Raw genomic sequence first — 16,154 nt, forward strand, 5'->3', positions numbered from 1 at the left:
CTGAGACACCCCAATGCCTTAGCTGACATAGAGATTTGTAACATGATTCAAGCCATTAAAATGTCACACACAGTAAAAATCTAAATCTGGATGTGAAATGTCACATGCTGTGGCATGGTTCCCTCGAACTGTACATCTATTATGGTGGCCAACGTCAGCAATGTAAGGGCCTTGTGGTCGACTAATRAGGTCCAAATAATGTGCTGGCCTGTATCGGATCTCTCTGTGGTCCAGAGTATARGTGATGAGGTCTTCACTTTTCAACACAGTGAATTCAATGGAGGGGTACATTTAATATTAATCTCGTACATTTACGAGGATAAACACTTTGAYCAAATGGGGAGCTACTGTATTGTGCATTACAGATCTTTGGACAGAGTAAGAGGCATAAATGGTAGATTTACAAGAAGTAGTTCCATTTTCTACCAGAGTTAGCAACAGATCAACAAGCGACAGATCATTTACAAGCCCAATATGGCCATGTTCAGAAACCAGTGTGCCAGAAATACATCCCGATTCCACACAGCATTGCTTTATTGCTTGGTGGCAGATCTGCTGCCACTTGAGACGTGCACCTGAGGATATATAAGAAACCGACTTATACACGATATGGCCATTAGACGGACCAGTCAAATACCCGCTTCTTATTGGACAGCTTCATTTGAAGACTTTCAAATATGTCGTTTTAAATGTCAAATGTTGAACAATGTTGAACGTTATACTGAACTGTTATAGACTAAACAGAGTTCTTCCAAGCTCTCTCTCTCTCTCTCTCTCTCTCTCTCTCTCAAAGGGTCGTAACAAAAAAGTCAGGTCTTCTTAAATCACACATTTTGTCCAATAATGGACAAGCCCCCCGATTGATCATCTATAGTAATAACTTGACACAGACTACAAATGTAAACAGCACAGATTGTAGGAAGACAAAGTCAAGGACAAGAAAAGGAAAGTCCATAACGGAGAACATGAATAAAACCGTGAATCCCACACCCTCCCTTCAGCTGCAGCTGTTGGAACAAGTGTCTTGGGGAGCTGGGGACTAGCCACGCCTTTGGAAGAGTCAGGACAAGTTACAGCTGAATCCACTAGATGGCCTGACGCCAGTGATCAATGTTTAGGAGTGAAACACTTCACATCAGCCACGCAATTTGAAGACTGATATACAGTGCATTCGGAAAGGATTTAGGCCCCTTGACCTTTTCCACATTTTGGTACATTACAGCCATATTCTAAAATGGATGAAATTGTTGTTTTCTCCTCATCCATCTTCACACAAAGCCCATAATGACCACGTCAAAACAGGTTTTAAGACATTTTTGCAAATGTATTACAAATAAAAAACAGATATATCACATTTACATAAGTATTCACACCCATTACTCAGTACTTTGTTGAAGCACCTTTGGCAGCGATTACAACCTCGAGTCTTCTTGGTTATGACGCTACAGGCTTGGGACACCTGTATTTGGGGAGTTTCTCCCATTCTTCTCTGCAGATCCTCTCAAGCTCTGTCAGGTTGGTTGGGGAGCGTTGCTGCACAGCTATTTTCAGGTCTCTTCAGAGATGTTCGATCGGGTTGTAGTCTGAGCTCTGGCTTGACCACTCAAGGACATTCAGAGACTTGTCCCGAAGCCACTCCTGCATTGTCTTGGCTGTGTGCTTAGGGTCGTTGTCCTGTTGGAAGGTGAACCTTTGCCCCAGTCTGAGGTCCTGAGCACACTGGAGCAGGTTTTCATCAAAGATCTCTCTCTACTTTGCTTCGTTCATCTTTCCCTCGATCCTGACTAGTGTACCAGTTCTTGCCGATGAAAAACATCCGAACAGCATGATGCTGCCACCACCATGCTTCACCGTAGGGATGCTGCCACCACCATGCTTCACCGTAGGGATGCTGCCACCACCATGCTTCACCGTAGGGATGGTGCCACCACCATGCTTCACCGTAAGGATGGTGCCACCACCATGCTTCACCGTAGGGATGGTGTCACCACCATGCTTCACGTAGGGATGGTGCCACCACTGCTTCACCGTAGGATGGTCTACACCATGCTTCACCGTAGGGATGTGCCACCACCATGCTTTCACCGTAGGGAATGCTGCCACCACCATGCTTCACCGTAGGGATGCTGCACACCATGCTTCACCGTAGGGATTGCCACCACCATGCTTCACCATTAGGATGGTGCCAGATTCCTCCAGACGTGACCCTTGGCATTCAGGCCAAAGAGTTCAATCTTGTTTCATCAGACCAGAGAATCTTGTTTCTCATGGTCTGAGAGTCCTTTAGGTGCCTTTTGCAAACTCCAAGCGGGCTGTATGTGGCTTCCTTCTGGCCACTCTCCATAAAGACCTGATTGGTGGAGTGCTGCAGAGATTGTTGTCTTTCTGGAAGGTTCTCCCATCTCCACAGAGGAACTCTGGATCTCTGTCAGAGTGACCATCGGGTTCTTGGTCACCTCCCTGACCAAGGCCCTTCTCCCCCTATTGCTCAGTTTGGCCGGGCGGCCAGCTCTAGGAAGAGTCTTGGTGGAATGATGGAGGCCACTGTGTTCTTAGGGACCTTCAATGCTGCAGAAATATTTTGGTACCCTTCACCAGATATGTGCCTTGACACAGTCCTGTCTCTGAGCTCTGCAGACAATTCCTTCGACCTCATGGATTGGTTTTTGCTCTGAAATTCACTGTCAACTGTGGGACCTTTATATAGACAGGTGTGTGCATTTCCATATAATGTCCAATCAATTGAATTTACCACAGGTGGACTCCAATCAAGTCGTAGAAACATCTCAAGAATGATCCATGGAAACAGGATGAACCTGAGCTCAATTTCAGGTCTCATAGCAAAGGGTCTGAATTCTTATGTAAATAAGGTATTTCTGTTTTTTAAAACATTAGTTAAATTTTCTAAATACCTTTTTTTAGATTTATCATTATGGCCTATTATGTGTAGATTGAGGAGATAAATAATTAATGAAATCCATTTTATAATAAGGCTGTAAGGTAACTAAATGTTGACAATGTCAAGGGGTCTGAGTACTTTCCGAATGGAATGTAAATCATGTGGAAAATGGAAAGTGTTTCTGTCTGCCTGTGAATGAGTTGATAGGATGCCAAGTTTAACTGCTGTTGTGGTAACAGCTTTGACCTCTGTCTTGTAATATCTGGAATGACTGAAGACCTGATGACAGGGGCCTCTCCTTTACAGTCCTGCAATTTATCCCACGGACATGGTCATGTGCTGAGGGACTTATGTCCAACTGTCAGAATAACAGTCAACTTTAATATCCCAATCCTCCTCTTCATAATGTTGTAGGTAATTTGTTGGATCAAAATCAGGGTGGTGTTCATTAGGCACACTGCATCAAAACACTAGGAGAGCGGTAGTCAACAGACCAGGGATTCAACCAGAAGCCCTTGCTGGTATCTAATCACACCACCTGTTTCATTAAAGGGGAGCGGAACCCAATAACAAACTTCTCTGGTTGAAGACGGCCCATCGTATTCTAGTGACAAAATTTACTGCAAAGTGTAAATAGGAACATTTTGGTCATAAAGTTAGTATCTTCCAATTTGGAGATTTAGGAAACTAGAAAGTCACATGTTTTCCTTGGTTTGGTTAGATTTCAATCCTGCCCACATGGGACTGCTGCTCGGAACATTCTAATCCTGCCCTCATGGGACTGCTGCTCGGCCCATTCTAATCCTGCCCACATGGGACTGCTGCTCGGCACGTTCTAATCCTGCCCTCATGGGACTGCTGCTCAGCACATTCTAATCCTGCCCACATGGGACTGCTGCTCGGCACATTCTAATCCTGCCCACATGGGACTGCTGCTCGGCACATTCTAATCCTGCCCACATGGACTGCTGTCGACGATTCTAAGTCCTGCCCCATGGACTGCTGCTCGCACATTCTAAATCCTCTGCCCACACGGACTGCTGCTCGGCACATTCTAATCCTGCTCACATGGACTGCTGCTCGGCACACTTCTATCCTGCCCACCATGGGACGGCTACTCGCATATTCTAATCCTCCCACATGGGACTGCTGCTCGGCACATTCTAATCCTGCCCACACGGGACTGCTGCTCGGCACATTCTAATCCTGCTCACATGGGACTGCTGCTCGGCACATTCTAATCCTGCCACATGGACTGCTGCTCGGCATATTCTAATCCTTCCCACATGGGACTGCTGCTCGGCACATTCTAATCCTGCCCACATGGGCTGCTGCTCGGCACATTTCTAATCCTGCCCACATGGGACTGCTGCTCGGCACATTCTAATCAAGGCTGGCAGTAATCAAGTCATCTGGAACACAGCTGCTGGGTGTGCTGCAGTGCACGTTGTCCAATCCCTCAGGAGAAACAACCACCAGCCCACCCCTTGATTGACAGACAGCCGAACTAACCATACGCAGGCAGCGCCTCTGACTTTATAAATTGTTATGCAAAAAAATCGTCTTTTCATTTAACATTTAGCGTCACAGTGAAGTGTTTTTATCTTTTCAGGACAACCAGGACTACAAGTAGAACACAAAACTACTTGACACCAACAGTTACATTCATGAGTTTATATTGACATTTGTCAATAGAAACAAAAGAAGGCCCTCCAAACCAAAACACCTGATCAAAATACATTTATATGAATGCTGCAAGTACAGAAATGGTTTGCTCACTGGGAAATGAATATCCAACTAGTCAGTGACAACTGTGTGACGTTTGTGACAGCAACTATGTGACCTTAATACAGTATTTTAGACACATTGTCCTGGGATTTCCTGTGGTCTTCTATGTATCACTCCTTCTAATGACTCTGATAGTCTCAGCTTTTCATACTTTGTAGCAGAAACCATTCAGACTCTACAGATGTTAATCACACAGACTAATGGATGGTATCAATGGATGCAGAAGAAATAGATGTATCCAATAACACCGTGCTTAATTAAAGACATGCTCTGCACAGCATATCTGCACATATGTGGCGTAGTACGCAATGTTTGGAGGACCACTTTTGAGTGTTACATTCAGAACTACTGGCTAAAAAGTATACAAAAGTACAGAAGAATCTCCTTAAAAGGGGTTCGATGTCGTAAATCACTGCCATGACTTGGGACTTGTAACGATCTACGCTGAGAGTCGGGAAGCAAGTTCAGGGAGTGAATACATTTAAAAAATAAAAGAACCAGAACAAGAAACACAAACAGCGACATGAAACAGAAACAGAAACAATAACACCTGGGGAAAGAACCAAAGGGAGTGACATATATAGGGAAGGTAATCAGGGAGGTGATGGAGTCCAGGTGAGTCTGACGACACACAGGTGCGCGTAACGATGGTGACAGGTGTGCGCCATAACGAGCAGCCTGGTGACCTAGAGGCCGGAGAGGGAGCAGACGTGACAGTACCCCTTCCCCGACCCGCAGCTCCAGCTGCAGGACACCGTCAAAAAATTAAGATCCCTGGGTTCGTCCCCTTTGACGGCGTCCTACGGATGCAGCCGCGCGTCGGGGAAGGGGTTGATTATCCCTTTTAGCCTGGTGAAGTTATCCATTACACTTTGGATTGTGTTTCAATACACCCAGTCACTACAAAGATACAGGTGTCCTTCCTAACTCAGTTGCCGGAGAGGAAGGAAACCGCTCATGGGGCCAATGGGGACTTTAAAATAAAGTGTTATATTTGAGGCAAATCCAATTCAACACATTACTGAGTACTACTCTCCATTATTTTCATGCATTGTGGTGGCTGCATCATGTCATGGGTATGCTTGTAATCATTAAGGACTGGGGAGTTTTTCAGGATAAAAAGGAACATCAAAATCCTAAAGGAAAACCTGGTTCAGTTTACTTTCCACCAGACACTGGGTGTACCTTTCAGCAGGACAGTAACCTAAAACGCAAGGCCAAATCTACACTGAAGTTGCTTACCAAGAAGACAGTGAATGTGCCTGAGTGGCCGGGTTACAATTTTTACTTAAATCTGCTTGAAAATCTATCGCGAGACCTAAAAATGATTGTCAAGCTACCATTAACAACCCATTTGACAGAGCTTGAAAACGTTTGAAAAGAATAATGAGCTAATTGAATACGAACATATGGAAACCACTATTGACTCCATTCCATTAATTCCATTCCAGACATTACAATGAGCCTGTCCTCCTATAGCTCCTCCCACCAGCCTTTACTGGTAGACACAGGTATTGTGCTGGAGATAATGAATATGAGGTTGAAACATGACGAAATTGCCCTTTAAAACAATAAGCATTTGTGCCAATTTTGATTGAAATTGGTTCAGTGGGTACTGAGGGAACATTTGACTGAGGGAATGTAGGGTTGAGGGAACATAGAGCTGAGGGAACACAGGGCTGAGGGAACATAGAGCTGAGGGAACACAGGGCTGAGGGAATATGGAGTTGAGGGAACATAGGGCTGAGGGAACATTGAGCTGAGGGGACATAGGGCTGAAAGAACATATACAATGGGAAGATCTCAATTGCATACTCCTCGCATCCTCTCTCATCGCCTCCTTCTCAAAACCCATTGGAGGAGAAGGTCAGAGGGGCGGGACCTCTGGATTTCTCATCCAATGGTATTGAGAAGGAGACGAGGAGAGAGGACACAAGGAGTATGCAATTGAAATCTTCCCATGGTCCCGCCTCGGCTTCTTACCAAAACAAAGGCGAGTAACCATTTTTGGTCCCCCACGATGAAATTGGGCAGGGGACTGTGGATCGGTCTCCGTCCGTCTGTCTGTTTGTACATTAGTCACACGCGATATCTCAGACAGCACTGGCCCGAAACATGATGAAACTTGGGTGAATGACGTGTCTTCCCATAGAGATCCGTCATTTAAAAAGTTTGACTGATTGGACCATCATTAACTGAAAGTTGTGAGGTGAGAGGGAAAACTGGGCCTAAATTCTGTGGTGTTTTTTTCTTTGGCAACACTACCTAAAAAGACTGTTACCCAGGTTAACTGCCTTCCATTTTTGAAGACATTTCTTTTAATTGTTAGAACGGTCACTTGAGTATCTGGTCAATACAATGGAATAATCTGTGGTCACACACGACAACTGGAATTTGATAACTGAAATGTGTTAGTCAGGCACAATATCTGCATCATTCATAGTGGAAGACATGTTTACTGTTACCTTGTTTATTGTTTTAACTGTGGATTGGCCATCTAAGGTCCAGATCTTTTGTCAGAGCCTGAATTACAGGTGACGATAGCCAATGACAGCCTTTCAGTTGCTCAAAGAATTCAGGCTTTGCATGTGATGCTGTTGTATAATGCTGCTTTAACAGAAAATCACCTTCCTGTGTTAAAAACCATGGAAACTACTGTGATGGAAATGTTTCTGTGTGTATCAGATTGTGTGTTTTTGCATAATGCTGCTTTTCTAATAACCTGTCTTGGTTGGGTTCATGCCAGTGACTGATTGAATGTACATGGGAGGAATCCACACTATCACTGATAAACAATTTGTCAGTACATCCAGAACATTGCTCTGGGAACCAAAAGGAGTATCCCAGTTTCAAGGTAAGAAGCCTGGTGTGGTATCAGTCAGTCTCATGCAGGAACCAACCATGCTTATAGGACTTGTTTGTGTAGCAGTATATTTAAACAGCCACAAGCCTGGGACACAAGGGCTAATTGCATTGCGGACTGTGTTCAAACTGTCAAGGAAACCTGGCTAGCTTGATAACTAGCAGCTAGGCTAGCTGCTTCACCAAGCAGCACCTCTTCAGACTTTACGGTTTAGCAGTATCCCGGGACAGATAGTAGCGGTCTCAGCAACTGAGAATAACTGCATCACGGGATCCAAATTAAACAGGTAGGTTAGTAAACAATTTTTTAGAAACCGAGCTCTCTCTCATTCCGCGTTCAGCATGCATCGCACTCACGTGCTTCTACATCTGCATTGCTTGCTGTTTGAGGTTTTCGGCTGGGTTTCTGTATAGCACTTTGTGACAACGGCTGATGTAAAAAGGGCTTTATAAATAAATTTGATTGATTGATTGATGACGTGCATTGTTGAGTATGTGTCGTGTTTGTGTTGTTGGGTATGTATTACATCAGAGGCCTGATCCTAAAAACGTATCTACTGTGGGGATCCTCTTCCTGTTTCCTATGGATGGTAGAACCATAAATACGTACTGCCAGCCAGCCCAGGAGAAGCCCTTGCTGAATATTGCAGTGATCTCCCGTTTCCTAAAACACTCACACATCTTGGCTATAAATACTGTTGGTTAGCCAACCACCTTTCAGGGGAAACCCTCACTACGTACTGACTCACAGACAGTCAGGGTGGAGAGGTTAATTGTGGTTATTTGGTTTAGGCAATGCTTTAGGCTCCTCTGATTCCCCATCCAGTATCTCGTCAGGCATATCTAATATCCTTTGCAGCGTCAGGCTAAAAATAGCCACTTGCATTGCTTCAGGTAGCCTAGTGGTTAGAGTGTTGGACCAGTAACCAGGAGGTTGCAGGATCAAATCCTCCAAGCTGACAAGGTAAAAATCTATTGTTCTGCCCCTGAACAAGACAGTTAATCCACTGTTCCCTGGTAGGCCGTCTTTGTAAATAAGAATTTGTTCTTAAATGACTTGCCTAGTTAAATAAAATAATAGTAATCTAGCTTGTCCCCTCTAGTGGAGAATAGTTATACTACTTGTTGTTTACAGATTTGGGCCCATGAGTTTAATCTGTGTCCGGGAAACCGGCCCGTACGCCATCATCCTCTAAATATACAGCAATACGTTCACTCAGAATATTGATTTGGCAAAGTCTTTATTGAAAAAACAAAAGGTCCATGAAAAAATAAGAATTTGTCAAATACATTGTAGGTTCACAAATGATATGAAATATTGAATTCTCTGAGATGTACGTATAGATTAGGCAGATGGGTGTTCTAACCAGCTGCCATACGTATAGATTAGACAGATGGGTGTTCTAACCAGCTGCCAGCACCTTGACCCTGAACCTCTAACCCCTGATTTATTCTGATTTCTGATTCAGATTTTATATTATATATTTTAGTATCTTTATCTTTAACCCTATATTGTTGGAAAATGACATGTAAGTAAGCATTTCACTGTTAGAATACAGCTGTTGTTCATGAAGCATGTGACAAATAAATTTGTATTTGATGACAAAATTAGTCTGGGATCTAGGAATCTGGTCATTTCAATTACTTCTGCCATTTTGTTGCTTTTCAAATCCCAGACTGTAGCTTTAAGGGCCAGTTCAAATTTGGGGTCAAGGGTCTACTCTTTTTGGAATATTATCATTCAATATTTTGTCACATAAAAATAACAAAAAAAACTTCTACGTGAAAGTGCCACTGAGAAACAGCATGGTATCTTAAGCAAGACGGTCAGTTGTATAAACTAAAGACTGAAGACAGAAGGAAACTTAAAAAGTGCATTAGTGGTAAGAGGAATCACATTAGTCTTTTTTGTTGTTGTTTTACTTCTCCCACCCTGTTCTTCACCCACTTGGAAGGTTCTTCTCAGGCTCTGTCGTGGTTGTTTTGACCGGGAGATGGGGGTGGAGGTGGTGGTGGTAGGAGAGGCTCCGACAGGGACCTTAGGGCCTCTTGTGCTTCAGCTTCTTACAGTGTTTAGCCTGCAAACACACAGACACACATAGAGTTAGGTCACTAGCTAAAGTACGTTTCTTTTGAATTCCAGAGTTTAGTGGTTTAGTAACTGCTGAATCACATCGTTTTTTTTTTTTTTTACTTCCTCGTTTTGTGACTCAACACTCAACACCACTGTTGTTCAATGGATCAATGCTTGCAGCTAAAAACACCTGGAGGATTTGCAAGAGATTAAGCCAACCGCCAAATCATAATTCAGACTAATTTAGCATGTTATCTACCCAGTACTATACCTACTATATACTGCAATCTATGTAATCTACCCAGTACTATATCTACTATATAACTATAATCTAGTAATCTACCCAGTACTATATCTACTATATACTGTAATCTTACATAATCTCCCAGTACTATATACGTAGTCTATTTAATCTACCCAGTACTATATACTGTAGTCTATTGTAATCTACCCAGTACTATATCTACTATATACTATAATCTATGTAGATCTACCCAGTACTATATACTGTAGTCTATGAATCTACCCAGTACTATAAATCTACTAATACTATTTAATCTATGTATTCTACCCAGACATACTACTAATAGCTGTAATCTAATTAAATCTTCCCAGTACTATATACTGTAATCGTATGTTATCTACCCAGTACTATATCTACTACTTACTGTAATCTTATGTAATCTACCCAGTACTATATACGTAATCTACGTATTATACCCAGTACTATATCTACTATTATTCTGTAGCCTATGTTATCTACAGTACTAGTATACTGTAAATCTATGTTATCTACCCAGTACTATATACTGTAATCTATGTAATATACCCAGTACTATATTTTATTTATTTATTATTTTATTTAACCATTATTTAACCAGGTAAGCTAGTTGAGAACAAGTTCTCATTTACAACTGCAACCTGGCCAAGATAAAGCAAAGCAGTGYGACACAAACAACAACACAGAGTTACACATGGAATAAACAAGCGTACAGTCAATAACACAATAGAAGAAAAAAAAGAAAGTCTATATACAGTGTGTGCAAATGGCGTGAGGAGGTAAGGTAATAAWTAGGCCATAGTAGCAAAGTAATTACAGTTTAGCAAATTAACACTGGAGTGATAGATGAGCAGATGATGATGTGCAAGTAGTAATACTGGTGTGCAAAAGAGCAGAAAAGTAAATAAAAACAATATGGGGATGGGGTAGGTAGATTGGGTGGGCTATTTACAGATGGGCTATGTACAGCTGCAGCGCGATTGGTTAGCTGCTCAGATAGCTGATGTTTAAAGTTAGTGAGGGAAATATAAGTCTCCAACTTCAGTGATTTTTGCAATTCGTTCCAGTCATTGGCAACAGAGAACTGGAAGGAAAGGCAGCCAAAGGAGGTGTTGGCTGTGGGGATGACCAGTGAGATATACCTGCTGGAGCACGTGCTACGGTGGGTGTTGTTATGGTGACCAGTGAGATGAGATAAGGCGGAGCTTTACCTAGCAAAGACTTATAGATGACCTGGAGCCAGTGGGTCTGGCAACGAATATGTAGCGAGGGCCAGCCGATAGAGCATACAGGTCGCAGTGGTGGGTGGTATAAGGGGCTTTGGTGACAAAACGGATGGCACTGTGATAGACTGCGTCCAGTTGGCTGAGTAGAGTATTGGAAGCTATTTTGTAAATGACATCGCCGAAGTCGAGGATCGGTAGGATAGTCAGTTTGACGAGGGTATGTTTGGCGGCGTGAGTGAATGAGGCTTTGTTGTGAAATAAGAAGCCGATTCTAGATTTAATTTTGGATTGGAGATGTTTAATATGAGTCTGGAAGGAGAGTTTACAGTCTAGCCAGACACCTAGGTATTTGTAGTTGTCGACATATTCTATGTCAGAATCGTCCAGRGTAGTGATGCTRGWYGGGYGGGCAGGTGCGKGCAGCTAACGGTTGAAAAGCATGCATTTGGTTTTACTAGCGTTTAAGAGCAGTTGGAGGCCACGGAAGGAGTGTTGTATGGCATTGAAGCTCGTTTGGAGGTTAGTTAACACAGTGTCCAAAGAAGGGCTAGATGTATACAGAATGGTGTCGTCTGCCAAGAGGTGGATCAGGGAATCACCAGCATTAAGAGCGACATCGGTGATATATACAGAGAAAAGAGTAGGCCAGAGAATTGAACCCTGTGGTACCCCCATAGAGACTGCCAGAGGTCCGGACAACAGGCCCTCCGATTTGGCTCACTGAACTCTGTCTGAGAAGTAGTTGGTGAATCAGGCGAGGCAGTCATTTGAGAAACCAAGGCTRTTGAGTCTGCCGATAAGAATACGGTGATTGACAGAGTCGAAAGCCTTGGCCAGGTCGATGAAGACGGCTACTATATACTGCAATCTATGTCAAATCGAAGTTTATTTGTCACGTGCGCCGAATAAAACAGGTGTAGACCTTACAATGAAATGCTGAATACAACAGGTGTAGACCTTACAATGAAATGCTGAATACAACAGGTGTAGGTAGACCTTACAGTGAAATGCTTACTTACAGGCTCTAACCAACGGTGCAATTTTAAAGTAAAAAATACTGTATTAGGTGGACAATAGATAAGTAAAGAAATAAATGCAACAGTAAAAAGACAGTGAAAAATAACAGTAGCGAGGCTATATASAGGCACCGGTTAGTCGAGCTAATTGAGGTAGTATGTACGTGACTATGCATATATGATAAACAGAGAGTAGCAGAAGCGTAAAGGAGGGGATTTGCGGGTGGCGGGTCACAATGCAGATATTCCGGGTATGTAATCTACACAGTACTATATCTACTGTACACTGTAATCTATGTAATCTACATACACATTGCTTGTAAGGACGGTACCTTGAAGTTGGTTTCGTGGCATTTCTTGATGAGGCGGTCCATGAAATTCATCAGGTCTGTAACCCAGGTGGGGTCAGTGGGAGCACACAGCTTGAGTCCCCTCCTGGTAGTGAAGCTGCAGTAAGGAATGATAGGGGAGACAGGTTACAAGGAGGTCGGAGAGTCAGGAATGAGAGGGGAGACAGGTTACAGGGAGGTACAGAGAGTAAGGAATGAGAGGGGAGACAGGTTACAGGGAGGTATAGAGAGTAAGGAATGAGAGGGGAGACAGGTTACAGGGAGGTATAGAGAGTAAGGAATGAGAGGGGAGACAGGTTCACAGGGAGGTATAAGAGAGTAAGAATGAGAGGGGAGACAGGTTACATGGGATATAGAGAGTAAGAATGAGAGGGGAGACGGGTTACAGGGAGGCATAGAGAGTAAGAATGAGAGGGGAGACAGGTTACATGGAGATATAGAGAGTAAGAATGAGAGGGAGACGGGTTACATGGGTATAGAGAGTAAGGAATGATGAGGGGAGACAGGTTACATGGAGTATATAGAGTAAGGAATGGAGGGGAGACAGGTTACAGGGAGGTACAGAGAGTAAGGAATGAGGGGGAGACGGGTACAGGAGGATAGAGAGTAAGGAATGAGAGGGGAGACAGGTTACAGGGAGGTATGGAGAGTAAGGAATGAGAGGGGGAGACAGGTTACAGGGAGGTATGGGAGAGTAAGGCATATGCTGGCATCAAACTCCTGCTACTGGCAGTGGGCAGTACATAGCCGTGGGAAGTAGGGGTGCTCCTGAAAAATCAGAATTAAAAAAATATATATATTTTTAGAAAAATGTATATTTTCACAAAAGTAGACCACTGGGCCTTTACTAGTATTACGGACCGATATAGATGTCTGTAGTATGGGCAAAACTGTTTTCCATCATCTCTGCTTCGACAAAAAAAGGTAGCTGTTAATTAAGAACAGGATTTAATAGTTTGTAATTGTAAGAGTTGTTTTGTTGCTTGTCCCTTTCTCTGCTATTGTCATTCTAATGGAATCCAGAAAGAACAAAACCCTGCCCCTTTCTCTGTGATGTCATTCTAATGGAATCCAGAAAGAACAAAACCCTGCCCCTTTCTCTGTGATGTCATTTCTAATGGAATCCAGAAAGAACACAAACCCTGCCCCTTTCTCTGTGATGTTCATTCATAATGGAATCCAGAAAGAACAAAACCCCTGCCCCTTTCTCTGTGATGTCAATTCTAATGGAATCCAGAAAGAACAAACCCTGCCCTTTCTCTGTGATGTCATTCTAATGGAATCCAGAAAGAACAAAACCCTGCCCCTTTCTCTGTGATGTCATTCTAATGGAATCCAGAAAGAACAAAACCCTGTTGTCAAACATTTACATCAAAAGGTGCAAAGTTATGGGCAAAGACACAAGACATCTACATCAAATTAAATATATTTCTTGATCAAATAATATGGAAAACAACCACTTTTTGTGCATTATTAATTTATCATCCTTACAAACAGTGGAGGCTCCTCAGAGGACGAAGGGGAGGACCATCCTCCTCAGTGAATTTCATAAAAATAATTTTTTGAAACATTTGAAAAGTTTTCCTTTGTAGATTAAACTATACTAAATATAATCACATTTCACCATATAATTGATTAAAACACATTATTTTGCAATTAAAGTCTACAGTAGCATCAACAGAACTCTGTAGGGTAGCACCATGGTGTAGCTTGAGGACAGCTAGCTTCCGTCCTCCTCTGGGTACATTGACTTCAATACAAAATCTAGGAGGCTCATGGTTCTCACCCCCATCCATAGACTTACACAGTAATTAAGGCAACTTCCGGAGAACGTCTTCCAAGCTATCAAAGGTCTTGCAGCATGAACATACATGTTGTCCAATCAAAGGATCAGAGAATGAATCTAGTACTGAAAGCACAAGCTACAGCTAGCTAGTTGACTCAAAGAGAATGAAAGACAATAGTTGAACAGTTTTGAACAAATTAATATCTTCCAAAATGAAGGAGAATTAAGAGAGAGAACGAGAGAGAGAGATATTTTGTCATTTTTTCCCTCACTTCAGTTTCACTTACTTAGCTGGAGAATGTAGAGAATGTAGCTAGTTTTTCCTACTCAAACACCCTGCACAAACAGAGGGATGCTATGTTAGCTAGCTGGCTATGACTATCCAACACAACACTGGAACTCTACCAAGTCAAGGTAAACATTATTTTTATTGCCACAGCGGCTAGGTTGTAGCAACCTCATGATGGGTATAGTAGCTTAAACCTATCACTGTTACATTGAACTGGGTGAATGGAAAATGAATGAGAGTCATCTAATAGGCTGTATTCGAAATAAGGTCATGCTCATGGAAAAATAATTGTCCTCCCTCACWGACCGCCACTGCTTACAAACCACTTAATGTAAATGTGCATTACTGTATTGTACATACAGTTGATGTCGGAAGTTTACATACACTTAGGGTGAAGTCAACAAAAACAAATTATAGTTTTGGCAAGTCGGTTAGGACATCTACTTTGTGCATGAAACAAGTCATTTTTCCCACAATTGTTTACAGACAGATTATTTCACTTATAATTCACTGTATCACAATTCCAGTGGGTCAGAAGTTTACATACACTAAGTTGAATGTGCATTTAAACAGATTGGAAAATTTCAGAAAATGATGTCATGGCTTTAGAAGCTTCTGATAGGATAATTATCATAATTTGAGTCAATTGGAGGTGTACCTATGGATGTATTTCAAGGCCTACCTTCAAACTCAGTGCCTCTTTGCTTGACATCATGTGTCGCAGTCCCATCAGAAGAGTTTTCCCCACAAAAGGGCTTAATTACAGACAGAAAATACTTAATATATCAGACTAGAAATACTATATGTGGTTGCGGTTGTGAGGCTGGTTGGATGTACTGCAAGTTCTCTAAAATTACATTGGAGGAGGCTTATGGTAGAGAAATGAACATTCAATACTCTGGCAACTGCGCTGTTGAACATTACTGCAGTCAACATGCCAATTGGGCGCTCCCTCAAAACTTGAGGATCTGTGGCATTGTGTTGTGTGACAAAACTGCACATTTTAAAGTGGCCTTTTATTGTCCCCAGCACAAGGTGCACCTACGTAATGATAATGCTGTTTAATCAGCTTATTGATGGATTATCTTGGCAAAGGAGAAATGCTTACTAACAGGAATATAACAAATTTGAGAGAAATATTACTGGATTGGTCATTGTTTTATCGTCATGGTGATGGAAAGACTACAGGTAGAAACCTAGATGACCAGCCTACAGTTGAAAGTCGGGAGTTAACATACACCTTAGCCAAATACATTTAAACTCAGTTTTTCACAATTTTGACATTTAATCCTAGTAAAATTCGTCGGATAGCTTTTCCCCTTAATAAATAAAATGATCACTTAAAATACTGCATTTTGTGTTTTTCTGGGTTATCTTTGTGTAATATAAAAATTTGTTTGATGATCTGAAACATTTAAGTGTGACAAATGTGCAAAAAATAAGAAATCAGGAAGGGGGAAATACCTTTTTCACAACACTGTAGATACCTTTGTACCTGAAATTGCTCCCAAGGATGAACTAGACTTGTGGAGGTCTACAACTTTTTCTCTGAGGTCTTGGCTGATTTCATTTGGTTTTCCCCCA

At 42.3% G+C, this 16,154-nt stretch overlaps 1 protein-coding gene across 1 annotated transcript in view; it reads right to left on the reverse strand.

Annotated features, from left to right (window-relative positions):
* Window positions 1-8,954: 8,954 nt before the first annotated feature.
* Window positions 8,955-16,154, reverse strand: part of ccl19a.1 (chemokine (C-C motif) ligand 19a, tandem duplicate 1) — an 8,375-nt gene continuing 1,175 nt past the window's right edge. Inside the window, exons 2-3 of the mRNA XM_024137158.2 lie at window positions 12,478-12,592; window positions 8,955-9,627 (exon numbers count right to left, since the gene is read on the reverse strand). Of these exons, the coding sequence (XP_023992926.2) occupies window positions 9,589-9,627; window positions 12,478-12,592 (154 nt within the window). The 3' untranslated portion in view covers window positions 8,955-9,588. The remainder of the gene's footprint in view (window positions 9,628-12,477; window positions 12,593-16,154) is intronic.

Source organism: Salvelinus sp. IW2-2015, unplaced genomic scaffold (genome assembly GCF_002910315.2).
Source record: "Salvelinus sp. IW2-2015 unplaced genomic scaffold, ASM291031v2 Un_scaffold1117, whole genome shotgun sequence".
Classification (NCBI taxonomy): domain Eukaryota; kingdom Metazoa; phylum Chordata; class Actinopteri; order Salmoniformes; family Salmonidae; genus Salvelinus; species Salvelinus sp. IW2-2015.